This window comes from Diplotaxodon limnothrissa, linkage group LG2, assembly GCF_057381915.1.
Source record: "Diplotaxodon limnothrissa isolate DT_005_m linkage group LG2, D_limnothrissa_male_GT1.1, whole genome shotgun sequence".
In the NCBI taxonomy this organism is placed as follows: domain Eukaryota; kingdom Metazoa; phylum Chordata; class Actinopteri; order Cichliformes; family Cichlidae; genus Diplotaxodon; species Diplotaxodon limnothrissa.
In genome coordinates, this window is record NC_140597.1 from 2,927,371 (window position 1) to 2,954,961 (window position 27,591).

The 27,591-nt window shown below is 41.1% G+C and overlaps 1 protein-coding gene across 1 annotated transcript in view; it reads right to left on the reverse strand.

The window, feature by feature from the left end:
• The window catches only part of LOC146638024 (alpha-1,3-mannosyl-glycoprotein 4-beta-N-acetylglucosaminyltransferase B), a 37,299-nt gene extending 9,915 nt beyond the window's left edge, over positions 1–27,384 (reverse strand). Inside the window, exons 1-12 of the mRNA XM_085365638.1 lie at positions 27,294–27,384; positions 21,515–21,688; positions 19,701–19,829; positions 19,146–19,279; positions 17,879–17,925; positions 16,751–16,864; positions 15,538–15,613; positions 14,912–15,026; positions 14,677–14,807; positions 14,181–14,288; positions 6,435–6,628; positions 2,911–2,989 (exon numbers count right to left, since the gene is read on the reverse strand). Coding sequence (XP_085221764.1) covers positions 2,911–2,989; positions 6,435–6,628; positions 14,181–14,288; positions 14,677–14,807; positions 14,912–15,026; positions 15,538–15,613; positions 16,751–16,864; positions 17,879–17,925; positions 19,146–19,279; positions 19,701–19,829; positions 21,515–21,688; positions 27,294–27,384 — 1,392 coding nt within the window. The remainder of the gene's footprint in view (positions 1–2,910; positions 2,990–6,434; positions 6,629–14,180; positions 14,289–14,676; positions 14,808–14,911; positions 15,027–15,537; positions 15,614–16,750; positions 16,865–17,878; positions 17,926–19,145; positions 19,280–19,700; positions 19,830–21,514; positions 21,689–27,293) is intronic.
• Between the last annotated feature and the right edge of the window lie 207 nt (positions 27,385–27,591).

A 27,591-nucleotide genomic window follows, 5' to 3' on the forward strand; every position in this document is an offset into this window, starting at 1 on the left:
AGTGCTCCGATTACCACGGGGACCACCGTTACCTTCACCCTCCACATCCTCTCGAGCTCTTCTCTGAGCCCTTGGTATTTCTCCAGCTTCTCGTGTTCCTTCTTCCTGATATTGCTGTCATTCGGAACCGCTACATCGATCACTACGGCCATCTTCTTCTGTTTGTCTACCACCACTATGTCCGGTTGGTTAGCCACCACCATTTTGTCCGTCTGTATCTGGAAGTCCCACAGGATCTTAGCTCGGTCATTCTCCACCACCCTTGGGGGCATCTCCCATTTTGACCTCGGGACTTCCAGGTTATACTCGGCACAGATGTTCCTGTACACTATGCCGGCCACTTGGTTATGGCGTTCCATGTATGCCTTGCCTGCTAGCATCTTGCACCCTGCTGTTATGTGCTGGATTGTCTCTGGGGCATCTTTACACAGCCTGCACCTGGGGTCTTGCCTGGTGTGATAGACCCCAGCCTCTATGGATCTTGTGCTCAGAGCTTGTTCTTGTGCTGCCATGATTAGTGCCTCTGTGCTGTCTTTCAGTCCAGCTTTGTCCAGCCACTGGTAGGATTTCTGGATATCAGCCACCTCCTCTATCTGCCGGTGGTACATACCGTGCAGGCGACTTGTGCTATGGGCTTGGAGTTGGCCTCTAGTGTTGTACGCCACATCCCCATTGAGTTCCTGATGAAGGCTCTTAGGGTCCCATTGATCTTGTACAATTCTAGGCATTCCAGTATCCAGCTGTGGGGCATTGAGTCATAGGCCTTCTTGTAATCAATCCAGGCAGTGCACAGGTTGGTCAGTCTGGTCTTGCAGTCTCGGCTGATTGTTCTGTCTACCAGTAGCTGGTGTTTTGCGCCTCTGGTATTCTTGCCAATTCCTTTCTGTGTCCCGCTCATGTATTGACCCATGTGCCTGTTCATCTTAGCCGATATGATGCCGATGCCTGACAGGAGCTTCCATGTAGTACTGAGGCAGGTTATTGGTCGGTAGTTGGAGGGGACCGGTCCCTTCTTGGGGTCCTTGGGGATCAGGACCGTCCGGCCTTCAGTTAGCCATTCCGGGTGTCTCTCGTTAACTAGCAGCTGGTTCATTTGTGCTGCCAGACGCTCGTGGAGTGCAGTCAGCTTCTTCAGCCAGTAGGCGTGAACCATGTCGGGCCCTGGTGCTGTCCAACTCTTCATACTGGAGACCCTTTCTTGGATATCTGCCACTGTGATGGTTACTGGACCCTGTTCAGGGAGGTCGCTGTGGTCTGCCCTCAGATCCTCTAGCCACTGAGCATTGCCGTTATGGGTTGCATCCTTCTCCCATATGCTCTTCCAGTATTGCTCCGTCTCCAGCCTTGGTGGTGCTGTTCTCTTATTGTTCCCTTGCCACTGAGAGTACACCTTTGCTGGTTCTGTGGAGAACAGCTGGTTTATTCTCCTGCCTTCTATCTCTCTGGTGTACCTCCTCAAGCGGCTGGCCAAGGCTGTGAGTCTTTGCTTGGCAGTTTCCAAGGCCTCAGGTATGGACAGCTTGCTGTATTTCTTAGGCACCTTATTTGTCGCACCTTTCTGCAACTCCGTTAGTTGGCTAACCTCCCTCCGTGCTACTTTGATCTTGCCCTCTAGCCTCCTTCTCCATGGAGGGTACTGCCCCTTGTCGCTGTTCAACTTGTAGCCAAGCATCTCACTGATCACTGTTGCCGTATTGTAGATCAGCTTGTTAGTGTCGGTAATCGTGGTTGTAGGTATTGCCCGTAGTGCTGCATTAACATCATCTAGCAGACCTTCTGAGGGAACTTCACGTAATCTTGGTAACCGGCTACGCGGGATCCAGGTTTCAAGCTTGGCCATGATCCTATTTTTCAGGTCAGTTCCTCTCGCACTCAACGATCCTTCTCCTATCGCACTTGGGGCTATGTACCCAATCTCGGGTGGGGGTGATGATATCTCCCCCCTGACCTGGCGTCCTGACTCCTCCTTGCCGTAGCATTTGTGTTGTACCTCGTCAATCTCTAGCTGTGAGAGCAGTCCCTTCTTTCGAATGTTGGAACACTGAGCTACTAGTTGTTTCGCCGTCATTGTGGATGTTGGGTATCGAAGAATCCATAGGTCCCTCATCCTATTCATGTAGCCCCTTCCGCCGGGGTTACTTGCACAGTAGCATTCCAACAACGCCCTGTTTTCGTCTCTTGCCCACCGATGCCTTCTTGTTCCAGTAGCCCACTTTTCGTCAGGGTGCCCTGGTTCCTCAACACCTGACGCGGACATATATATATATATATATATATATATATATATATATATATATACATATATATATATATATATATATATATATATATATATATATATATATATACATATACACATATACACATATACATATATATATATATACATATATATACATATACATATATATATATATATATACATATACATATATATATATATATATACATATACATATATATATATATATATATACATATATATATATATATACATATACATACATATATATATATATATACATATATATATATATATACATATATATATATATATATATATATATATATATATATATATATATATATATATATATATATATATATATATATATATATATATATATATATATATATATACATATATATATATATATACATATATATATATATATACATATATATATATATATATACATATATATATATATATACATATATATACATATATACATATATATACATATATATATATATATATATATATATATATATATATATATATATAAATAATAATCTGTAACTGTAACTTCTGTCGGTGTTGTGCTTTTGGAAACCGAATTTCCCAGAGGAACCCACCCGAGGGATTAATAAAGTTCTATCTTATCTTATCTTACACACGTTACTCACACTGCTAGGCAGTACTTCCACTGTTGTATTGAAGAATTTATCTCCATTGGTCTCGATATTTCCACTGCGAAACAGGTACCTGCATTGTTAAAGAAAAGAGCACAGGTGGAATATAAATACACCAAACTGGTAACATCTACACACAAAGATGCTCCTGGGCTCAAATACTGCACGCAGCATTATTATCACGTCATATCAGTTTCATTTCTAAATTACATTTTCCTTTAAACTGGCGTTCATGTTCATTTGTGCAATGAAAAAAAACCCCCAACAAACTTCAACCTATCACTTTAAACTTTACTGCTCTAACATACAGAAATGATTCTGAATAATAACTGAAACCTGTGCAAAGATGTTTTAAACTGCTACAGCATCACTTGACAGGAGGAAAATATTTAAAATTGAACAAAGAAACTGTCATTTTTCTAGTTTTCGTCTTGATGCATTTTTGTAGTTGGTTCATATTATGGAGGGAAGTCATTCTTTGGAACCAAGCAAACAGCTGTGTGACTACCAGACAGTCCTGTCAGCACAGGATCACAGTCTGGCACATGTACTGTACAGGAAAAGTCATGAAGCTCATACAGTTAGAATGTTGACTTTCCAGAAAGACGTGCTGCAACCAATCATCGCTTTTTGTTCGACCATAACAGCACAGGTTTCACAAAACGAGTGACATACTGACTCTGATGCTCCAGTTTCTCTTTACTTAGTAGCACAAGGAGATTTAAACATTCTTAGGAAATACATCACACATTAAATAATCAGTTCTTATCAAATTTGGTAGAGAATATGAGTGCTAACGTTTTTTAAAAAGATTCTCAGATTACTATCTGAGTATCTTTTTCCTGTGCAGTATCTTTGATGTACTTAAGACTGCGCTCTTCTGGAGCCACTCGCCCAGTTTGGGCGTCACTGCCCTGAGTACTCCAATTACCACGGGGACTACTAATGCGTTCACCTTCCACATCTTCTCTCGCTCTTCTCTCAATCATTGGGACTTCTTGAGCCACCCATATTCCTTCTTCCTGATATCTGTTAGTTACACATTTTAAATCTCATGTTTTGAAAGCCCGGTTGGTTAGCCATCACCGTTTGTCTGTACATGTTCCACAGAATCTTAGCTCGGTCATTTTCAATCACCCTAGCGGGTGATAGTAACCGCTTGGTTATGGCGTTCCATGTATGCTAGCATCTTGCACCAGCCTGCACCTGGGGTCTTGCCTGGTGTGATAGATCCCAGCCTCTGTGCTGTCAGACACTTCCTCTACCTGGTCCATTATGGTTCTTCTCCTTGCTCCTCTTCTTTCTCTGGTTTCTCACCAAGCACGTGGTTGGTTGTGGCCATCTTCCTGATGTACTCCTGGGTTTCTTGGGGATAAGGGCGGTCCGGCCTTAATTTTGGGTGCATCTCATCCGGTAGCAGCTGGTTCCTTTGTGCTGCTAGACATTCACTGAGTGCAGTTAGCTTCTTTAGCCAGCAGGAGTGAATCATGTCAGGGTGTGCTGCTGTCCAACTCTTTATAGTGGAAACCTTTTCTTGGATTTCTGCCATTGTGATGGTTGGTCCTGTTTAGGGAGGTTGCTGTGGTCTATTCTTAGATCCACTAGTCAATAAGGATTGTTGTTATACGTTGTGTCCTTCTCCTATATGTTCTTCCAGTATTGCTCCGTCTCCAGACTCTATGGGGTTGTTCTCACATTGCTTCCCTACTACTGAGAGTACAGCTTGGATAGTTCAGTGGGGCAGGGCTGGTTTATTCTCCTGGGTCCTATCGGTCTTGTTCAAGCAGTTAGCCAAGGCTTTGAGTCTTTGTTTGACTGTCTCTAAGGCCTCAGGTAGTGGCAGTTTGTTGTACAACAATCTGCCACTACAATCTTCATTAATCCTTTCTGCCATTCTGATAGTTGGCTAACCTCCCTCCATGCAGCCTTGATTTCCAGTTTTCCATGGAGGGTACGGCTCCTTGTAGCCGTTGTTCATCTTATAGTCAAGCATCTGAATGATCACCAGTATTGGGGAGTAATGGAATACATGTACCGCCGTTACGTATTTAAAATACAAACTATGAGTAACTGTATTTCGTTACAGTTACCGTTTAAAAAGGTGGTATTCAGAATACAGTTACTTTGCTGAAATAAAGGGATTACACGGCGGTCTTTTCCTGTTTCATATGTTCGGCTCTGCCCTCTCTATTTTTGGTTTCCACGCCCCAAACAAAACACGCATTAAGAGGCTCTAATGTCTGTGTCTCAATCTCGCCGCCCATGTCACCACTGCTTGCAGCAGCATAATGACGTGAAGAAATATGTTAAAGAATTATTCACAAAAATGATTTAATATGAAGGCAGAGTGTTACAGGCATCGCCCTAAAGCATGCAGCCTGATGGGCAGTGTAGTCCGTGCTGCAGGGAGAATGGACTGCCATACCCGTTATGTGTCTGTGAGCGAGGGAGGGAGAGAAAGGAAAAGTACGAGCTGTCACCGAGCAGAAACGGGAGCTGGAAGCATGTAAATATAATAATAACCACTGCAGCCAAACAGAGAGCCTGACGAGCCCAGCTGTAAGTAAGCTATTAAGACTCGACTGTACGCTGTGTTCGTGTTTTCCTCTGAAACAATAAGCTCCATTGGAGCAGCCTTTCAACGCCTCTTTCTAAAACTTGACCCAGACAACAAAGTAAAGCTAGTTTTCGGCTACGAGCCCGACGTATTAGCCAGAGGTCCCTTTACTACGGTTTGGAGCCGCGGACCTGTTTTATATACGCGAGGAATAGTTTTCTATACGAGATCGCTGCAAATATATTCAGATTTAAAAATCTAGTTGGTATTGATATGGAGAGTAACCTTCAGTAAAAGTAATAAATCACACAGCAATAGTACATTCATGTAGTTGTAAAAAGCAAGATAATATATTAAGTAATCCAAAGTATTCAGAATACGTTACTGTCACTGAGTAACGTAACGGAATACGTTACAGAATACATTTTGGGGCATGTAATCTGTAGTGGAATACATTTTAAAAGTAACCTTCCCAACACTGATGATCACTGTTGCTGTGGTGTACATCAGTCAGTTTCAGTAATGGTCACAGTAGGGATTGTTTCTAATGCTGCATTCACATCGTCTAGTAGACTTTCAGAGGGTACTTCATGTTTTCCAGCTTAGCCATGACCTTCACTTTCGGGTCAGCTGCTCTCACATTCAACACCTTCGACGCACCAGTTGCTATTAGGGCTTGGTACCCAATCTCTGAGGGTGGTGATAATGACATTTCCCCCTGACCCAACATCCTAGCTCTGCCTTGCCGCAGCATTTGTGCTGTACCTTGTCATCCTCTAGCTGCTGCTTGTTTCATGCGTGTGTATGAATGAAAGCAGTTTGTAAAGCAGTTTAATGTGCAGACTGGGTCACCATCATTTGTGTTTTTGTCCTCTTCTTTTCTTCTTCTTTTTTTTTTTAAATAGAAAACATTCATTTGCAAAATTTACAGAATGTATGGAAAATAACTAAACAAACTAACCCAGAAGTGTAGACTGGCTGGGAGAAGTTGAAGAGGATGTAGTCACCCTGGAGGGGAGTTATTGCCCAGAAGAAATCTCGTCCTTCGTAAGCACTTTTCAAACTGTGCGTCTGGTAGTGTTTCAAAGTGCTGCTCACCTCTGCAGGTGGGTTATTGTGAGCCTTGTACAGCGTCTGCTTCCCAAAGTCTTTGTCCTGAAGTGGATAAGAGAAAGAAGAGAAAAATATCTTTGCACATACCACAGCACATCCACAGGCGAGAACACTTAACAGAAGGCCGCTGAAGGCCCCATCCAAAGTTGTGTTTCTTAATGTTTACAGGCCTCCCAAATACTGCACAGACTTTTTTAATGACCTCAGTGAACTGCTGTCTGTGATCTGTGTTGATTTTGACTGTGTAATTATTGCTGGGGATTTTAACATTCATGTGGACAACCCTCAGGACAAAGGGACTAAAGACCTGAGTAACACTCTGGGCAACTTTGGGCTGACTCAGCATGTAACAGAGGCCACACATAATAGAGGACACACTCTTGACCTACTGATCTCCAAAGGCCTGAGCATTTCAAAGGTTACTGTGTCTGATGTGGGCCTGTCTGATCATTACTGTGTTTTCTTTGAAAGTAAAATCTCAGCCCACACAAATATATCAACAACAGTGATCACAAAACGGTGTATAACTGAACACAGTAGTGCAATTTTTAACCAGGTCTTCCCATTAACACCTGACCTGCCCAGAGGGTCAGTCAATGAGCTCGTCAATAGCTTCAATGCTAACATGTTAAATGTAATGGACACTATTGCTCCCATTAAGGTGAAGGTTATCTCTGGAAGGAAAAAGTCTCCATGGAGAAACTCCACACTAGTGAAAAAAGAAAAAAGAGAGTGTAGGAAAGCTGAGCGCAGATGGAGAAAAACAAACCTCCAGGTTCATTATGACATCTATAAAGAGAAACTTCACAATTATAATTTACAACTGAGGAGTGCAAGGAGGTCCTACTTCTCTGACATCATCACTAAAAACAGCCATAATGCTCGGGTCTTATTTTCTACAGTTGACAGGCTAACAAACCCTCCTGTGTCAGTGGCAGCTGAACTTCATTCGACCATGGCCTGCAATGACTTTGCCAAATTCTTCACTGAAAAAATCCAAAAAATTAGACAAGCAATTGGTACATCAACAGCAGATCCAGGATATGTACTGTGTCCACCAAAAAACTGTTTAAACACCATGAAACAGTTTCAACCTATTAACAGCAAAGACCTGGAGGACATCTTAGGTAAACTGAACTCCTCCTCCTGCTGTTTAGATGTCCTGCCAACAAGTTTTTTCAAAAAGGTCTCAAAGACTTTAGAGTCAGACCTGTTACAGATCGTCAACTTTTCTTTATTATCAGGTGTGTTTCCAGAATCACTAAAAACTGCTGTAATCAAACCTATACTGAAAAAGGACAATCTTGACAAGACACAAATGAACAACTACAGGCCGATCTCAAATCTCCCGTTTTTAAGTAAGATCATTGAAAAAGCAGTTTCTCAACAGCTCAGTTACTTCTTAAAACAGAATAATTGCTACGATGCCTTCCAGTCAGGTTTTAGACAGAACCACAGCACTGAAACCGCTCTGACCAAAGTGTTTAATGACATATGTCTGAATACAGACAGTGGAAAAATGTCAGTCCTAGTTTTACTGGATCTCAGTGCAGCATTTGATACAGTTGACCACAACATATTACTCAAACGACTGGAGAACTGGGCAGGTCTTTCAGGAACTGTACTAAACTGGTTCAAAACATACGTAGAAAACAGGAAATACTTTGTATCAATAGGTAACTTCACATCTGAGCAGACAAGTATCACATGTGGAGTTCCCCAAGGTTCCATCTTGGGACCCCTTCTGTTTAACATCTACATGCTCCCACTGGCACAGATTATAAAGAACAACAAAATAAACTATCACAGCTATGCAGATGACACACAAATATATATCACAATGTCACCAGGAGGCCGAGGCCCTGTACAGGCTCTTGGTAAATGCATTGAGGAAATCAATGACTGGTTGTGCCACAATTTTCTCCAGCTAAACAAAAACAAAACTGAAGTAATAGTCTTTGGCGCCAAAGAAAAACGATTACAGGTCACCAGAGAACTTCAATCTATACATCTAAAAACCACAAACCAGGCGAGAAATTTGGGTGTAGTGATGGATGCAGACCTAAACTTAGAAAAACACATTAAGACAATAACAAAGTCAGCTTACTATCACCTCAAGAATATATCAAGGATAAAAGATCTGATGTCTCAACAGGACCTGGAAAAACTAGTCCATGCATTCATCTTTAGTAGGCTTGATTACTGTAACAGCATCTTTACAGGTCTACCTAAAAAATCAGTCAGACAACTACAGCTCATTCAGAACTCTGCTGCTCGAGTCCTCACTAAGACCAAAAAAGTGGACCACATCAGTCCAGCTCTGAGGTCTTTACACTGGCTGCCTGTCCGTCAGAGGATAGACTTTAAAGTTCTGATGCTGGCCTATAAAGCTCTGAATGGTTTAGGACCAAAATACATCAATGACCTCCTGACCCAGTATGAACCATCCAGATCCCTCAGGTCATCTGGATCTGGTCTTTTATCAGTTCCCAGAGTCAGAACCAGACACGGAGAAGCTGCATTCAGCTTTTATGCTCCTTATATCTGGAACAAACTCCCAGAAAGCCTCAGATCAGCTGAAACACTCAGTTTATTTAAATCCAGGTTGAAGACTCACCTGTTCTCAGCTGCATTTGAATAAAGCACCAAATCCACACTTTAAGCTTAAATTTCAAAACTTACATTTAACTACTGATTTTATCTACTGTTCTGATTTTATCTGTTTTGATTTTATATACTGTTGTTTGTTTGTTTGTTTGTTTGTTTGTTAATTAGTTAGTTAGTTTATTTGCTTGTTTTAATCAATTTTAAATCATGCTTTTTATTTGTTCTTGTTTCTAATGTCTCTGTAAAGCACTTTGAATCACCTTGTTTTGAATTGTGCTATACAAATAAACTTGCCTTGCCTTGCCTTGCCTTAACAACATGAATGAATGATTCTGGGTCAATTCAAAACACATACAGTTAAAATGCTAAAGCTGCACATTCACATTATATGCCAGTGTTCATGTTAAATCAGGCTGTGCTGTCATGTAGCTACTCCATGACAAACACCATCATTCTTTCACACTCATCTCAGTCGCTTTCTCTTGTCTTGAACTCTATTGTCAGCTAAGCAAACAGCAGATCAACAACATTTTTTCTGCTCAGGTTAAACTGTACGGCTGATCCTATAGGGCCTTGGAGTTGACGTCACGCCGCAATGCACTGTGGGAGCGCGGCACCATTTCAGCAGGCCACGAATCAAAACAACCACACTGTGTTGGAAGGAAGATTGCTACGAACCACACTTAAAAGCAGCTCAAAATAAAAACGACGGTATAGAGACAGATTGCGTCCGGATGCAAAGACACGGTACTTGCAAAAAAAAGCGTGCACTGGAAATGTGGACCCGTATGAAATAACGACAGTGGAGTAGAAACACTAGGCCAACCGCTATTGACTTACGGTGTGTCCACACCGAACAGAGCGTCAGGTTTACATGTAAAGTCAATGGAAAAGTGCGATGACACGCGATTGCGGGTCCCGCGAAAATTCCGAAGCAGATTTGCGTCGCGAAAACACGTGAAACGCGCGTCAGTGTAGCGCGTCTGGCGCGTTTGACTCGCAAACAAACCCAGTTTTTGCGTTGCATTTTGTGCATACGCGCGTTTCGCGTCTACCGCTCGAGTTGGAAAAATCTGAACTCCAGCGTCAAATCGCGCCGCGACAACCAATCAGGAGCCTGGTGACGTGGCTCTGACCTAGGTCAAAGGGGCAGATCCAGCCAAAGCCTTCATTCTTCAATGGAGGGATAACCCATAATGTTGTATTTAGGGGGTCTACATTTGTGCCTGAAGTGCATTGCCATGTAAATAATTAGCATTTACTGAATATGTACTTACTAAGTAACACTGTTCAAAAGTTGAATAAAGAAACAAATAAATGTTTGCCTTTAATTAAAACATCACATCAGTTACAATGTAGAATCAATGTATAGTTTACAAATGACAAAATGTTCACATAAAATCATGAGAGCATTTAAATAATATCACCCGCTGCTAGCATTCTGTCTCTTTTGAAAACTTATCACTACATATACAGCACAAGACTTTTGAGAGTATTTAACAAGAGCATTTCCCCTGGTTTTACTACCACACTGGGGCACATGTTCACCAAAACCTTCACCATCTTATCCAGAAGGGTCACCTCTTCACCCTCACATGGAAGAAGTAATCTGAGTGGCCTGGTGGTGTGTAGCATGTGGTTTGAAGCAGGGATTTCGTAGTGCCCCATGTGTAGCGCTGGAACCCAGTCAGGATTTGTTTCATCCGTTTCATAGACTGGTTTGCTGCAATAATGACAAACAATTAGCAACTCTATAAAGAGAATGTATATAATAATTATAATTCTATAACTGTTTATAACTTGCATAGTTCATATTTCTGTATAGTTTTCATATTTATATCCTGTTCATAGTCTGTACATACTTATAGTTATAGCATATTCATAACATACCTTCATACTGTGTACACTGTAACATACCCATAATTGACCCATATTTTGTACCCTCATACCTATAACAGACCCGTTTCTGTAATATAGCTATATTATGGCTAAAGCCCTTCTGGATGGATGCAAACTGCATTTCGTTGCCTGTACTTGTGACATGTGCAATGACAATAAAGTTGAATTCTATTTTTTATATATATATATATATATATATATATATATATATATATATATATATCTACAAAATCACTCATTAGGATGTTTGTTCTAATTTGCTACGACCTCAGAGCGCATTGAAAATACAACTATTAGGCTATAAAGAGTAATATGAACTTATTTAGATCTTACCTGAATGAAAATGTCTGGAGCACCAACAGATATCTGGAGATGGAAGAGAACTGGATATCAGCTCATCTCACAGCTGCTATCCAGGCTAGACGCCTTCTTTCGGTAACATCCGACACATGAGCTCCCTCATGCTGCTTCCAGGTGGGGAAATGATAAAAACAGAGCCAATTTTCTAGCTTATTCCCTTCCCGATCGTGCGATCTAACATTACAACCGACAACACAGCAAGTGCGAACCACTGCTGATGCTTTCGCTCCTTTGTTTGGCCTGCTAAAATGGCGCCTCGGCGGTCACGCCCCCTCCCGTGACATCACGCTCCAAAGCCTTGAAGTGTTTCACAGGAATGCTTTTCATTGCTCAGCTGTCACACCTTATTTAACTCTACTAGTTTCACAGGTAGTTCACAGAGCTGTTTTACCACCCTGTTCACCTTTAGCCTTCTTCTGTTGTTTAAGTCACGTTTGACACATTTCCTGGTTCATATTTGTAAAACAGGTTTTAAATATTTAAATCTGAAAAATATTTTACAAGTTTTCAATAAAGGCCTACTAATGTAACAGAAGAAAAGATGACTAGAAAAGCACCTTCTCTTTTACTCCCACTCAGGTGTCCTGACACCATTACCACCAGATTCTAGTAATATGCAACCCCTGCACATGTGACCCTTGAACCTCGTTATCAAATTACAGTTCAGATTACAGATTACAGTTCAGCGTTTAACACAATAGTGCCCTGCAGACTGTTCACAAAGCTGAGGGAACTGGGACTTAACAGCCGTCTGTGTGCATGGGTGTTGGACTTCCTCACTGGCAGAACTCAGGTGGTGAGGGTGGGCAGGTGCTTCTCCAACAGCATCACCATCAACACAGGAGCACCTCAGGGATGTGTCCTCTCGCCACTGCTCTACTCCCTCTACACTTCAGACTGTGTGGCCACCCACGGCTCCAACACCATTGTGAAGTTTGCTGACGACACAGTGGTGTTGGGTGCCATCTCCAACAACGATGAGGCGGCCTACATGGATGAAGTGAAGAATCTGGCATCGTGGTGCCAGGACAACCACCTCCAGCTGAACGTCAGCAAGACCAAGGAGCTGGTGGTGGACTTCAGAAGGGGTCAGCACAGAGACTACAAGCCCATTATCATCAATGGAGCTCCAGTGGAGAGGGTGCAGTCCTTCAAGTATCTTGGTGTCCACATCTCCTCAGACCTGACATGGGCTGCCCACATTCAGGTCCAGACCAAAAAGGCTAGGCAGCGCCTGTATCACCTACGACAACTGAGGAAGTTCAGGGTCTCTCCAAAGATCCTCAGGATTTTCTATACAGGCGCTGTGGAGAGCATCCTCACACAGAACATGACATCGTGGTTTGGGAACAGCTGTGTGAAGGACCAAAAAGCTCTCCAGAGAGTGATCCGTACAGCAGAACGCTGCTGCAGGATTGCTCTCCCCCCGCTTCAGGACACCTACACCAGGAGATGCCGGACTAGAGCAGCGCAGATACTGAAGGACCCGTCCCATCCTGGCAACAAACTGTTCCAACTTCTGCAATCTGGTAGAAGGTTCCGCATCTTCCGGGCAAGGACAGAGAGACTCAAGAGGAGCTTCTATCCCCAAGCCATCCGTGCCCTAAACACACACACCCGCCCTCTCACATCATCTATAATTGACAGAGACAGGACTCTTCCAGACACTAAACCAAGGCACAATGTACATTTCAATTCCTTTAATTTTAAATATGTTTATATTGTCTATCCTGTAAAATAGTCAGATGTCTATTCATATTAATGTACAGAATTCACCTGCTTGCTACTACTACTGCACATTCACCCAGTGTATATACTATGTGTGTATATATATATATATATATATATATATATATATATATATATATATATATATATATATATATATATATATATATATATATATATATATATATAATGTTCTTCCTCTACACCCCCCCCAATTTTTGCACATGTCGAGGAGCGTGTCAGGCTACATTTCACTGTGTGTTATACTTGTATAACTATGCATGTGACAAATAAAGAACCTTGAACCTTGAACCTTGACTTCCAGGAAGGAACACCAAGCTCTGTTTGTGTGTTTACAAGGACCTTCTTCAAGCCTTCTCTCTCTGTAAAATACAGGTTGGCAGACATCTGTGGAGTTCTATTTATTCTAAAGGTCGCTCGCAAGGAAAAACACAATCATGAGTAAATTATCAGACAATTACATTCGTCAAACATAAATTCAATAACCCATGAAAAATTAAAATGAGCAGTCATGTGTACAAAGAAGCCATAAGACAGACTACGGCAGATTCATGCTTTTGGATAACTCTGCTTTCAAAGCAGTAAAATTTGAATTTGAACTATTAAATCCGGTTCTTTTGTATTCTTTACGGCCAAGAAAGACACAGCTCAGAAGTGGTCCTTTTACTTTAAAAATGATCTCTATTTTACATATCCTTGATATGGAGACCTGAACACAAAACACACAACCCCAGGTCTGAAGCACAAACGGAGGTATTTATATACTTGCTCTCTACATCACACCACTATAAGTTTCAATCAAAGACTCTGCTTAGTTTCACTTTCCGGCTGCAAAAGCTTGCTCTGCAAAAGCATGCAGTTCCCTGTCAGTGCTTTTTGGCACAGACTGTACTCAGAGTTAGGCCTCTCTTATATTAAAACAATATAATCAGCAAATACGCATTCGGATTATATATTCAAACCCCAACAGAACTCTCACCTTCAGATGCTGCAGTTTCCCGGGCAGAGAAGAGTGGAGACCAACATGCTGAAAGAGGGAAGGCTTGTACCTCTGCTTGAGTAGTGCCTTCTGCTCTGTGCAGTGTTTCTATATACAATATGAGAACATGTGAGTTTGAAACGCACTGTAAAAGCTGCTCTTTACAACAACAACAAAAAAAACAAGCAATAGGAAAAAATGTACTGTTCAATGCTTTCTCAGTACTGGAAATACCATGCTTTGTATAGACAAGAGGTGTCATCTACATAGAGTGTGTAGAGTCTGAGTCCCAGATCTATTTAACCACAGATTTATTTAGAGATTTATGCTCCATTTTAACAAAAATCCTCAACAACAACGTGTTTTTTCTTATTTGTAGGGCTGTAACAAACAGCAAAGTGTGTAAAAAAAAAAAAAATGAAGTGGTCTGACTCTTTCCCAAAACACAAATGAATCTATACTTTGCATTTCTTGACTCTTGATATAACTGACTTACATCATCTTTCTCGGGGTTGCAAACCTTCACCCACAGAATGTGATCCAGCAGCCAGTCAATAGGTTTGTCTCTGTGAAACATGAGGAAGAACTCGGCGATCATTGGGAGGTCCCGGGTGCGAAACAACTTGCCTGGAGAATCACACATACACACAAATGCATTCGTGTAATATTACCTAAAAAAATCCACACACACACACACAAAAATTACTTCAGTATTTTACACAAAAGCACACCTATAAATCCAAGCTGGGAGAACTCAAGGTAGAGCCATGGCTTTGAAGCTTCGTTTGTGGCGTAGGCCTTCATCTCGTCATAGTAGCCCGACTTAGCAACAACATCATCCTCTAACTGGAAATCAACAGACAACAAATAATAATTTGCTCCTTTATCCTTTTTCTTAGTTATCCTAAACGTAACAGGACTCTGTGCTGCACTTAGGCATTCGACCACACATTTTAGATCTGCTTAGCTTGTTAAAAACAGACGTGTCAGGAAGTAGACACTATTTATAAAAAGTTTAAACATAAGCACAGCTACAGCCCAATCAGACCACTCCTGGTGAAAAGGAGAAAGAGTTTACAACAGGCTATCATTTCAGACTTTTGTATTTCACATTTCTGTGATGTCATCTTTGGGTCTTCTGTAAGCATTTATAGTCTGAGCTCATCTGCAGTGCCCCTACCCAGACAAGCAATGTGAAAGCGAAAGATATATAAGGAAGAATTATAACATACAAAGCTACTCTGGCTGATATCACAAACAAATAAATGGTGCTAAAAATAACTTTCCTGAAACATGATATGCAAAACACAATAGAAATAAGGTGTTTAATAAATAATAACTAAAGTCTGACCCTAACCTGAACATAAAACGTTCCTTTGTCTTGAGCGTAGAGCATGAGGAAGCTGAAGTCCAGATTCTGTTTTGTTCGCCATCTAAAATCAAACAAGAAGCACAAATATAACCCGAGCAGAAATTCACTCACCTTTTTGGTTTTGGTACTCACTGTGTGTTTATACACCACTCTGCATTCAATAAATAACAGTTTATTGTTTAACACACCAAACACATTATAAGTCTCCTACTCTTCATCATTTATTTATTAGGTTATGTAGTGTATATGTTGGTTTTGTGTCCTCTGTGCCACTGCAGCAGCACCTACTCTATTTTCTGCACTATAAGGCGCTCTTAAAAATCCTTTAATATTCTCCAAAATCAACAGTGCGCCCTATAATCTGATGCGTCTTATGTATGAATTCTGGTTGTGCTTACTGACCTTGAACCGATTTTATGTGGTACATGGTGCTCAAAAATCTGTCAAAAAATGTTTTAGTACGACTTTGGTTGCTACGAAGCCGCACAACTTGATGGATTTTTGGAGCATTACGGCTACCATAGGCAGGAGCCTCGCGCAGTAATCTGGGTCCTAAACTCCGTCATCCTCAGGTCCCAAAGTCAAACAAACACTGCAGCATCACTGAGAGTTAAAAACTGTCTAAATTCTTTCATCTTTAATAAAATGATCAGCGTTCCTGCTTTACCAGGTGTAACAATTAAGTTTAACATCCAGGCATCCATGAACACAGAATGTATTAAATTTAACGGAGTTAGAAGTTAGCAGGAAGTTAGCTCGCTAGCTTCCACCTAAACATGATATAGCATGTTCTGACTGACAGATTTGTGAGAAAATTCAAACGTACAGCTCTGCTATCACTTCCAACATAAATGAAACTAAACAGCAGTGACGTTTGTAGCATTACTAAAGTTCGGCTACCTGGTATATAATGTTGTGCTACGTGATCGCTGGCGACACAGCTATGCTAGCATAACATAAACACAGTGAAGCTGGAGGATGAACGCTAACTTTTTTTCCCCACTCGACAAAAATGTTAATGCGAAGGTTCCCGATGGTTATGGACAAATGCAATTGCATGGCAGGATTCTGTAATGTATAATCTGGTGCGCCTTATGGTCCGAAAAATACGGTAAAAAACACTTCAGAATTACCATCACTGACAAAACATTTGTAGCATTTCGAGACTGCATCATGTGATTTTGTATATGCACCGTACTTGACTCTTTCTTTGGAGTCTCCAAAAGTCTCCTTAAGGCTGGCGAAGTCAGGGTAGTAATACTGTGAAGGAGAGATGACCTCCAGCAATCCAGACTGCACCTCCTTGGGAAAACTGCAAAGAATGAGCTAGTTAACTGCAGAGATCAACATCAAGATACAAAGGAAATAATAGACATTCTTTGTTAGTATTTAGAGGTTAATCAAACAGTTATGTGTATGCTAACAAAATATGTAATAACAAGTCTTATGAACTGTAGGGCGTTTCATTCTCACACTTTACCTAGCTGTCCTGAAAAGTTCTTCCTAAATCACAGATCAAACATTGTATTTGACCAACAGGCGTTTAGGTTAATCAGAGAACAAATTCCTGAAAACATATGCTGGGAACCAACTTTCACACTTTCCCGTTGCCGGGAGGAAGAGCAGCAACAACATTAAAAACCTGTTTTGTGACAGCTTTTGTTAGCATGTAGTAGAGGCTAATGTAAAGCATCAGTGCACATAGACTACACTGAAGCATTTGCGTAAACAGAAATGTAATCAGGCGTTTCCAGTTCCATTTTACCAGAACATCTAATTGAGTTCAAAAAAATGAATGAATGTATGAAGATAAGTTTTATACACTCCAGTGATACAGTCATTTAAGATTTGGACATTTCTTGTGTTCTCTTTGCATAAAATTACATGCCAATGTGTAGTTTTATGCTTACAGATTACCCCTGTTATCTCAGGTTTATTTCTTTTAATCTGTGGTTGAATCTCAAAGAAGAGAAATGGAAATGTAGCTGCCTAAGTTTTCCTTTATTTGTAAAGCGATACATAAAACAGACCATTTCCATGTTGAAGTTGCACATAAAGAGAAATATTTCCCCAGTAGACAAATCTCACACATATGACCATCAGCCATAGTTAGTCCATGGCTGACTAAAGAAAAATAGATTGGTGAATGCCCACATGCAATACAATCCTACTGTAATAATAAACATCTTATTTTTTATACACTTACAGACAGAAACAGCAGTCTGCTGCTGGTGCTGCAAGCAATAAAGAGCATGAAACTTAAGTCTAACGTGAACACTGATACAACAGAGAAACTGCCCCATGGGAGGCAATCTAGCTCACTTACTTCTTCATGATGGTCTCTGCTACACTGTTCACATAGTCTAAGTTTGTCTGAAAGACAGAGAGAGAGACAGGACTGGGTCAGTGATGGGGAGGGGGGGCATATTTGACTGAATTAATATAAAACTTGAGCTCCTCGAGGCTTTTGCAACAATGAATACACGCTGGTGCTCTTACAGACTGAGACTGTAACTGTGCAAGTCCTTTGAAGGCCAGACATATTATCAGTTTCAGTTTGGGGGTTGATAAAGACTCGTTGTGTTCCTGTTTATAGTTTTTGTTACTCACAAAAAAAAAAAAAACAATAAAAGAAAACCCCAAAGATGAGCAGGTATGAAAGTCGTTAGGTGTTCATGTGTCCTTTCTCTCAGATGTCTAGCAAACAGCACATTATAGTCCATATGCAAGAGCACTCTCAGTGAGTCAGACTGACATCAGAAAAAAGTTCTTTAGTGGCACTGTATAACAGCTGTGTGTCACATCTCACCCAATAAGTAAATCAGCATGTGGGAGCAAAGAAGGAAGCAAAGGTCATTCTGGTCCTGAATACTTATTTATGGTATTTATTTATGATTTATTATAATTTATGACATGCAATTGAAATTAATTGTTTGCAGTAGGGAACAATTTACCTTGTTCACCACTAAATTATGGTGTTTGAGTTCAGGAGTGTTATGAGGTCAGGTGCATTAGGATAGGCTAACAAACACTGATGTGCCTTAGGTAAGCCAAGCCAGCTGCTACACTGCATATCAAGGAATTTATTATAGGCAAGCTAAAATTAGCTAGCATAAACTGGAAAGGAAAAAAAACAACTTTAATCCAATGAAGCCCATCTGAGTGAGAGGGGAAAACCACATCCCCACAATGTGAAACTTTTACCACTGTGCTTGAGATTTGGTGGTTGTTTTTTAAAGTTATCAGCTAACTTTATAAATTAACCACCACCACATGAATGCACCGTAGCTAAGTTACATGTAGCTGGCTAACTATACCTTAGCATAATTGCATCGCAGCAGAAATTAAAGTTATATAGCAGGCCAAATTACTTCACTGGCTAACATAACTCTTCTTAGTAACTTGTGTTTAATATGAAACTACACTGTGTCTAGCAGGAAATGATCCAATGATTCAAAGCAAAGATATAAATAACTTACATTTGTTTTGTAAAGTAACAGCAAACTTACGGACAGTTAGCCAGCTAGAGTGTGTGTGTGTGTGTGTGTGTGTGTGTGTGTGTGTGTGTGTGTGTGTGTGTGTGTGTGTGTGACCTCAGCAACAAAGACGATGATGAGGAGATCCTGGCACTGTGATGAAGTCAGGCTAAATAGCAGAGAGCTAAGCGTGTTGACCAGGTAACTTTGCTTGTCACGCTTCACAGTGGGAATGCCAAGCACCACGGACACTGAGAGATGACAGGATAGAGAACCAGAGAAAAACTATAGTCACTGTCTGCTTCCATTAGCACAGCAGATGTAAAACTGACTATCCCTTATTTGACTCTTGCATTCACTTTATTTATTTATTTATATACACATATACATATATATATATATATACAGTCAGTGCGCCCCAGGGTGGCTGTGGCTACAATGTAGCTTGCCATCACCAGTGTGTGAATGTGTGTGTGACTGGGTGGATGACTGGATATGTAAAGCACTTTGGGGTCCTTAGAGACTAGTAAAGCGCTATATAAATACAGGCCATTTACCATACACACACACACACACACACACACACACACACACACACACACACACATAATCCTACCAAGATTCATTGAATACTAGGGCTGTGCATTTTTATTAAATGTGAGGGCTTCATACCTCCACGACGTCCCTGTCCCAGCACTACATTAGGTACAAGGCTGCCCGGATGGAGTCTGAGGTGGGGCATGAAAATGTAAATATTGGGCTGAATGAATGTTTGCAAGCCTGTAGGTTGCTTTTCTGTTTCTGTAAACACAAAGAAAAAGGGATAGAGGCATGTGGTGTTATAGTTAGCACAGTTAGCACACAACATGCTAATAGGCCAGGTAAAAATATATGATTAACTTTCATATGTATTTTGTTTCCTATACATACAGGAAACTAAATAAATAGGAATTATGGCAGACAGACAAAATTTGAGACCTGTGCTCCTGTGTCAACCATCAACTGCAACTTCTGTAGATAAACTGCCCGTGGTACATTACACAGAGAGAAACCTGGGTGATCTCCTTATGTTTTACAAGTCAAATGACTTAGGTCCACATTTCTTTTGATTGTGTGGAAATGCTTAAACAAAGTACAGTTTCAGCTAGAGGTCTCTGTTGTGACTTTTTTTTTTCTTCATTAAGCCAAAAAACACCAATTTAATTAACCAGATTCAGAGAAATCCTAGAAATACTGTGTATTCACCATTGCATGAACACTGACATTTTAACCCTGGAGAAACCATGGGGTCAAATTTGACCCCATGGTTTCCTAGTAAACCAATGGGGTCAGAGCCGACCCCATTGGTTCTCCAGGGTTAAGAAACATTTACAAAGTTTTAATAGGGTTGAGGTCAGGGCTGTGGCAAGGCCATTCTGAAAGAATAATGTTAGCCTGCTTCCATTCTAAAAGCAGCTTTGCTGTGTGTTTGTCCTGTTTGAACATTTAATTGTGTCCAAGTTTCAATCAACTAGCTCTTCATCTGATGTTACGTTAAAGAATTTAGAGCTAGTCCTCCTTCATTGTTCCGTCCACTTTGTGCAATGTTCCACTACCACTGGTGTCAAAAAAGCCCCAGAGCATGGAACCGTCACCACCATGCTTCACATTTGGCTTTACTGTTTAGGTTTGAAAGCCTCACCTTTACTCCTCCAAACATACCTTTGTTATTACAGCCAGATAGCGCAAGCTGCAAATTCCAGTCAAGCTCGAAGGGATCAGTTTTAGAGCAGAGGCCTTTTTTCTTGGCACGCCCTCCGTCCACAGCAATATAAAACTAACTTCAGTTCGGCAGGCTTGAGCCTCGTTGGCCTTTGAGTTGTTCTGAACCAATTTCCTCTCATCTGAGAGTGACACTTTGGGTCTTCTTCCAACTGAATAATCTGTACCAACTTACAGTTGTTTGAATTCATGACCTTGGAACCTCCAGTTGCTTAAAAAATGTCTCCAACAGATCTTCCAAACTACAATTTTTCCCCTTAGATCTTCGCTGAGTTACTTGGCCTATTATTCAGTCCAATAAATGCCATCAAACAGTGCAGTCGAACGAACTGCCAGTTTGAGTCAGTCGTGATCACTAATAAGAAATGAACAGGCCTTGGCAAGTTCAAAGATGCTGTAGAACTTTAGCACCACGATTGTCTTTTTTATTGTTTTTTATCATTCTTATTACAAAGTTAAGAAATCTGTGTTTAAAGTTGAGTCCAGTGTTGCCTTACACATAAAAGAATGATTCCCAGTGAGTGGAGAATAGCATTGGTCAGTACATGCTATCCAGCATGGACTGTGTTCAGTGTTTTCAGCTTTAGGTCTGTTGATGCTGTGTACTGTATCCATGTAGTTATCTTTTTTGTTTCTAATATCTTGCTCTTATGACGCATTTCCAAAGACATTTGCCTTTATTCAAAGTCATAAAAACAAATAGTGCTGGGTTCTCTGCTACCCACCTTTAAAGCCTGTCCTGTTGTGGACAGAGTAAAGATAGGTGTCGTTGCCAGTTTTGGAAAGGTTCCTTAGCTGTTCCAGGATGCTGCTGAGATCCTGACTGACCTGCCCCCCCAGCTCCTCGGCCACCAGCAGACGCTTGTACAGGATCTGCAGGTCAGGCATCACTGTTGAACCTGGATGCATACAGCAAAGTTTAAAGAGTTAAGACACACTAGTTGTCAGCAAACTGACTGCTTATCGGCTTAATTTCTAACTTAAAGTCACATCATTCCATAATAACCGCCCACCTTAAGCAGATATGTCCCTTCAGATGGTGGAAAGCCTAACTTGAGTCAACTTTCCTTATTTTATCTGAATGACCACAGAAAACAAATAAATATGCAAATCTTCAAAGAAGTTGGAATCAGTAAGCTTTTGTCATCTTTGCTTGGGAGCTGGCATTTCAGCATCTCCCCATATTTTTGTATTTCACAATGACATTCATGTTTCTAACAGACGCTTCTCTCTCTGTTTATACACCAGGCAGCTCTATTTATAGTGCAGACACGTCTGCAGCACTTGAAGAGATTCTTGTTTTCAATCACTCCAATCTCTTTGTTCAACTGCTTTCAACTCTCCGACATCAACGTTCACTCACGGAACATTTTCATGTAATCAGTTCACACTTTGTGCTTTTATCTGCCACTTTTATAAATGACAGTTGATTACTTTTGAAAGGACATGTTACACGTTCAACAATCAATTTTTTTTATATGCATGAATGACTTTGAGTTTTCCTAAGCTGTAGAGGCTCTTAGGGTCACATTAGTATTAGGGATGGGTACTGGGTTCTGACATAAATGGTAGTAACCAGACCGAAAAGCAGCGCACATTTCGGCCGAGATGGGCGGTAATGCGTTACTTGTAACGACGTAATGGGAAACTCACAGAGAAACTCGCGGATTCTTCAACTGACCGCGGCACACCTGCACCAGGGTAAACCTCCGCCTACCGCACTCCTGCTTTACAGGTGAAAATAGAGCAACAGGACCGCTGAGTCTTTGACTTTATTTATGTTCTGCTGTGTTTTACTTGCATCTATTTGAAAGACTGAGTGTAAACACAAAAAATATTTTATTTTATGTGCTGGAATGTGCAGAAAATAGGTTTAAATGTTAAACTAATTTATTCAACTCAGAGAATGTTGCATATAATTAAATTTTTGCTTGATGCATAAAGTTAAAAGATTAAAACTGATAAAACAAGTTTTAAAAAGAGACTTTTCCATTTGATTACATTTTGTATGATGGATTATGCAGAAAAAGTAGAACTGGGCTGAAAGATCTATCGCTTTATCGCCTATTCAGGTTGTAAATCGTGTTTTTAAAAAGTAACTAAGTAACTAAGTAATTAATTACTTTTGAAAATAAGTAATCAGTAAAGTAACGGGATTACTTTTTGGGGGAAGTAATCAGTAATTAGTTACTGATTACTTTTTTCAAGTAACTTGACCAACACTGCATTTCGGTGCTTAATTTCGGTGCTTTTTTTTCCTGAGCTGTGATACACTTTGGATTCTAGCCAATCATTTTACGTTTCCGAGGATAGTAGGAGGGCCCAGGTACGTACGTTCTTTTAGAGCCGAGCTACAGATTAAAAATGTCCAAGGCGAAGCGGTCCAAAGTCTGGCTGTACTTCACAGCAAAAGATGAAAACTCAGCAGCAACAAGTGCTTTAAGGTGATACTGTAATACTGTCAAAGGAGGTAACACCTCGAATCTGATGAAACATCAGCTTTTTTAAAGCTGAGAAATGCACCGTACCTACTGCGGGTGTGGTCCTTGTTATCGGAGTTAGCAACATCCCCCAAAAACCCGAAGAGGAGAGTCCTGGCCCCTAGCCCTGCCAGTGTAGCAGAAATGATGATGATGCAGCAGCAGCCGTTCTTCTCTGCGTGAGTAGCTTCATATTCGTGTGTAATTTATGTTGAGTAGGCCAACCACGTTATTACATTAATGCATGTACGGTGAACTATAGCTGCAGAAAAGGCTAACATTGTTATCTTTTTACAAAAAAACAGCTAAACATGAGAGGTTTTTGGACAAAGTTTGTGTTCTCCATTCTTTAAGCACCAGCACCGTTTCAAAAGTACCGGTGTGGCACCGGTATCGGATAAAACCTAAACGATACCCATCCCTTTTTTTTGTAGCGTGTAGCGTGCCCACCCCCAAGGTCCTATATGTATGTGTTATGAGAGTGTGAATAATGTGAATATCTAAGTTGTGGAATACAATTGAGGGTGGGTGAGGAGGAGTCTCATATAAGACTTTGTTTAGGCATTGTTGTAATGCAGGCTTGTAGGAACAAAGCACATCAGGTGCTCAAATTGATTAGAAGAGCACTCTGTATGTGCCTTTCCATTTAGCTTTTCTACAGCTAGCCGTATAGGTCTGCTTTTCTGTGGGCGGGTTTTGTCAACACAATACCTTCACAACAATGTAAAATGCAGCTACCCAACTTCACAGGTGTGGCTCTGGCATTAAGATGAAAGCTCTGGTATGAGAGCTCACCAGTATTGCAGCAGACTTAATGGTGTCTACAGTTATTGGAGTATTTATGATAGAACATTTACCTGCACAGCTTGAATATGTCAAAAAGAAAATCCTCAAATAACTCAAAATATACCAAATAAAGTTCTAGTATTAACTTCCAGTTTTAAACTACTATCCCACTATTAATAAAACTTTGTCAAGGTAAGGAGGAAAAAGGACAAGCCTAATGACAATGGCTCATTTCCATCAAGCGTCCCAATAAGCCACGACAGCAGCTGAGAGGAGCCCAGCTGTGAAGATACCTGTGCTTTCGCTGTTATGTTAAGATGTCTGTTGTCTGAGCTGCAGTGCCTTATTAATCATGCAAATATTATATGTTCAATAAAACTTTTGGTTTCATTAAAACTGTGTTTCAGCTTGCTAGGCCTTTACTCCCTTCTTTAAGTTGCTTGAAGACGTTTCACCTCTCATCCAAGAAGCTTCTTCAGTTCTAAGGTCAAATGGTGGAGAGTCCCAGATATAAACCTAGTGGGAGTTTCCCCCCACAGAGGGACAAAAGGACCCCCTGATGATCCTCTAATCGCCTGAGCCAAGGTGTGAAACTGGGTGTGGGTCCCAATCAGCCAGAGTTTCGGGTGTGTTCATTGTGAAACCTGGCCCCACCTTATCATGTGAATTCCTGAGGTCAGATGGCCCAGGATGTGAGTGGGCGTTAAGGCGTCTGGGGAGGGAACTCAAAACTGGATTATAGATGGCAGACAGTTGGTGTCGTAAACCCCGCCTCTGTTCAAAGATGGTCACTCACAGTGGGCATAGATGCTTCTTTCACTCCTCTTTCAAACCATCTGTCCTCTCTGTCCAAAATGTGAACATTGGCATCCTCGAAAGAGTGACCTTTATCCTTAAGATGCAGATGGACTGCTGAGTCTTGTCCTGTGGAGGTGGCTCTTCTGTGTTGTGCCATGCAGAATCAGAATCAGAAACTTTATTGTCATTGTCATGAGAACAACGAAATTAAGAATGGTCCCCGATCATTGCATCATCCCTAGCAATATCAAAATATAAATAAAACAATAAAATTCAATAAATAAAATAGATAGAATACTTAAAATACTAATAAGATATAACAGTAAAACATTCACATACATTCCCACACACATGCTTCAGACCGTGCATAGATTAACACAAGAGTGGCGTGATGGACATTTTTTTGTAGTATTCAGATGTGTTATTGCAGTTGGATAACAGATGTGCGCTTGTGAAGTGGCTGTTTGGTCTCTCCAATGTAGAGGTCTGGGCATTCCTCGCTGCACTGTACTTTAAGAACGCCCATTTAGGATAGCCGCATGTTTTGAGTGCTTCCTTTACATGTGTGTGTTCCTTCTTTTTCCCTTCAGGCTTAGAGGGAACATGTTCTGCCCGGTGGTGTAGGGTCCTAATTACTCCAAGTTTGTGTTCCAGAGGGTGATGGGAGTCAAAGAGGAGGTACTGGTCCGTGTGTGTGGGCTTCCGGTAAATTTCGATGTTGAGTTTGCCGTTCTCTTCAATGTGCACGGCGCAGTCCAGAAAAGGCAAACAGTTGTCCTTTGTGTCTTCCCTGGTGAACTTGATGTTTTTATCCACAGCGTTAATGTGCGCAGTGAAGGATTCCACTTCTTGTGTCTTGATTTTGACCCAGGTGTCGTCCACATATCTGTACCAGTGGCTGGGTACTCTTCCTTTGAAAGAGACAAGAGCCTTCCTTTCCACTTCCTCCATGTAAAGGTTGGCTACAATAGGTGATACGGGGGAGCCCATGGCACAGCCATGTTTTTGTCTGTAAAAGCCTTCGTTGTACTTGAAATATGTAGTGGTGAGGCAGAGGTCTAACAGTGTGCAGATCTGATCGGGTGTGAAGTTGGTCCTGTCCTCCAAGGAGCTGTCTTCTTGTAGAAAGAAGCCATCTAAGTCCACTGTGAGCGACCATCTTTGAACAGAGGCGGGGGTTTACGACACCAACTCTCTGCCATCTATAATCCAGTTTTGAGATCCCTTCCCAGACGCCTTAACGCCCACTCACATCCTGGGCCTTCTGACCTCAGGAATTCGCATGATAAGGTGGGGCCAGGTTTCACAATGAACACACCCGAAACTCTGGTTGATTGGGACCCACACCCAGTTTCACACCTTGGCTCAGGTGATTAGAGGATCATCAGGGGGTCCTTTTGTCCCTCTGTGGGGGGTCACTCCCACTAGGTTAACTGAACAAACAAACACATCCACACATGTGCAATAATCTTTTCTGGCATCGTTGTATTTTTACTCAGTTGTATATAGCATTCGTATTCTATTTTTATCTTATTGTATATTTTTATTCTATTTTATTCTACTGTATATAGTATTTTATTTTATTCTATTCTGTACAGCTGTGTACTGTATTTATTCTTATTGTATTCTAATTTTTGCGTCATAACTTTTGCACTGTCCACTTCCTGCTGTGACAAAACAAATTTCCCACGTGTGGGACTAATAAAGGTTATCTTATCTTATCTTTATATCTGGGACTCTCCACCATTTGACCTTAGAACTGAAGAAGCTTCTCGGATGAGAGGTGAAACGTCTTCAAGCAACTTAAAGAAGTCCAGACGCTTTTCTTTGCAAGCTCCTTTGACTACGATGACCTGGATGACTGAGAACCTTCACAGACATTTTACTCCCTTCTGTTTACCAGTAAAATAAGTATTTGTACCTAAAAGATAAACAAAGTCATTCGCAATAAAAATACAAGAGCTCGGAATGAGAAGAACAGAGTGAAAAAGCAACAGCAGAAAGCGTTTGTTCCTTGAATACCTCGCTGTTAGTAATGGAGCAGGTCGGCAGGCCGAGATGGTGGGTGTGTTGGCTTACTACTAAAACTCACACGGTGATGTTATGACGTTAGGGAAAGACTTTATAACCGGTATAACTTTCTTTTTTTTTCTTAGGAAACAACATTTCCCACAGCCTCTTCAATAAGACGTTTGTACTCCATGTGAAACAGAGTGTTGTATACAGAGAGACCGTCGCCCGACGATCGAGAAGGTTATGCTAATAATTTGTAAAAATAAATAAATAATTTAAAAACATAAAAATGTAAAAGTTGCTCATGCTACGCTGTGACGCGAACTTTAACCCTGCGGTATTTTCTGTTTCCATGAGAATAAACAGCAGATGAGTATAAAGTTTCCGTTTGAGTCAGCATGTGAAAAGTAAAAGCAGGTACACTCACCTTCATCACTGGGAATCGATTTAATCCAAGTAACCGACACAAAACACCCGAACGCCAAGAGACATGCTAATTTATAGGGGTAAAACCTCATCTCATTCCTCACTCACAGTCCCACCGTCTTTGTGTGCCTACTTGCCGCCGATGGGACAACAGGTGGATGTGAGCGGACCAGGTAAATGCAGGTAAGTTAGAAGAAACGCTTAGTGTCTGGTCAAACTGTGATTCTAGCCTACGTCAAAGCCAAGCATCTACGCGTGTCCGCTTTCATGCTTTTCCGCATGTTGAAAACGTTGTTACA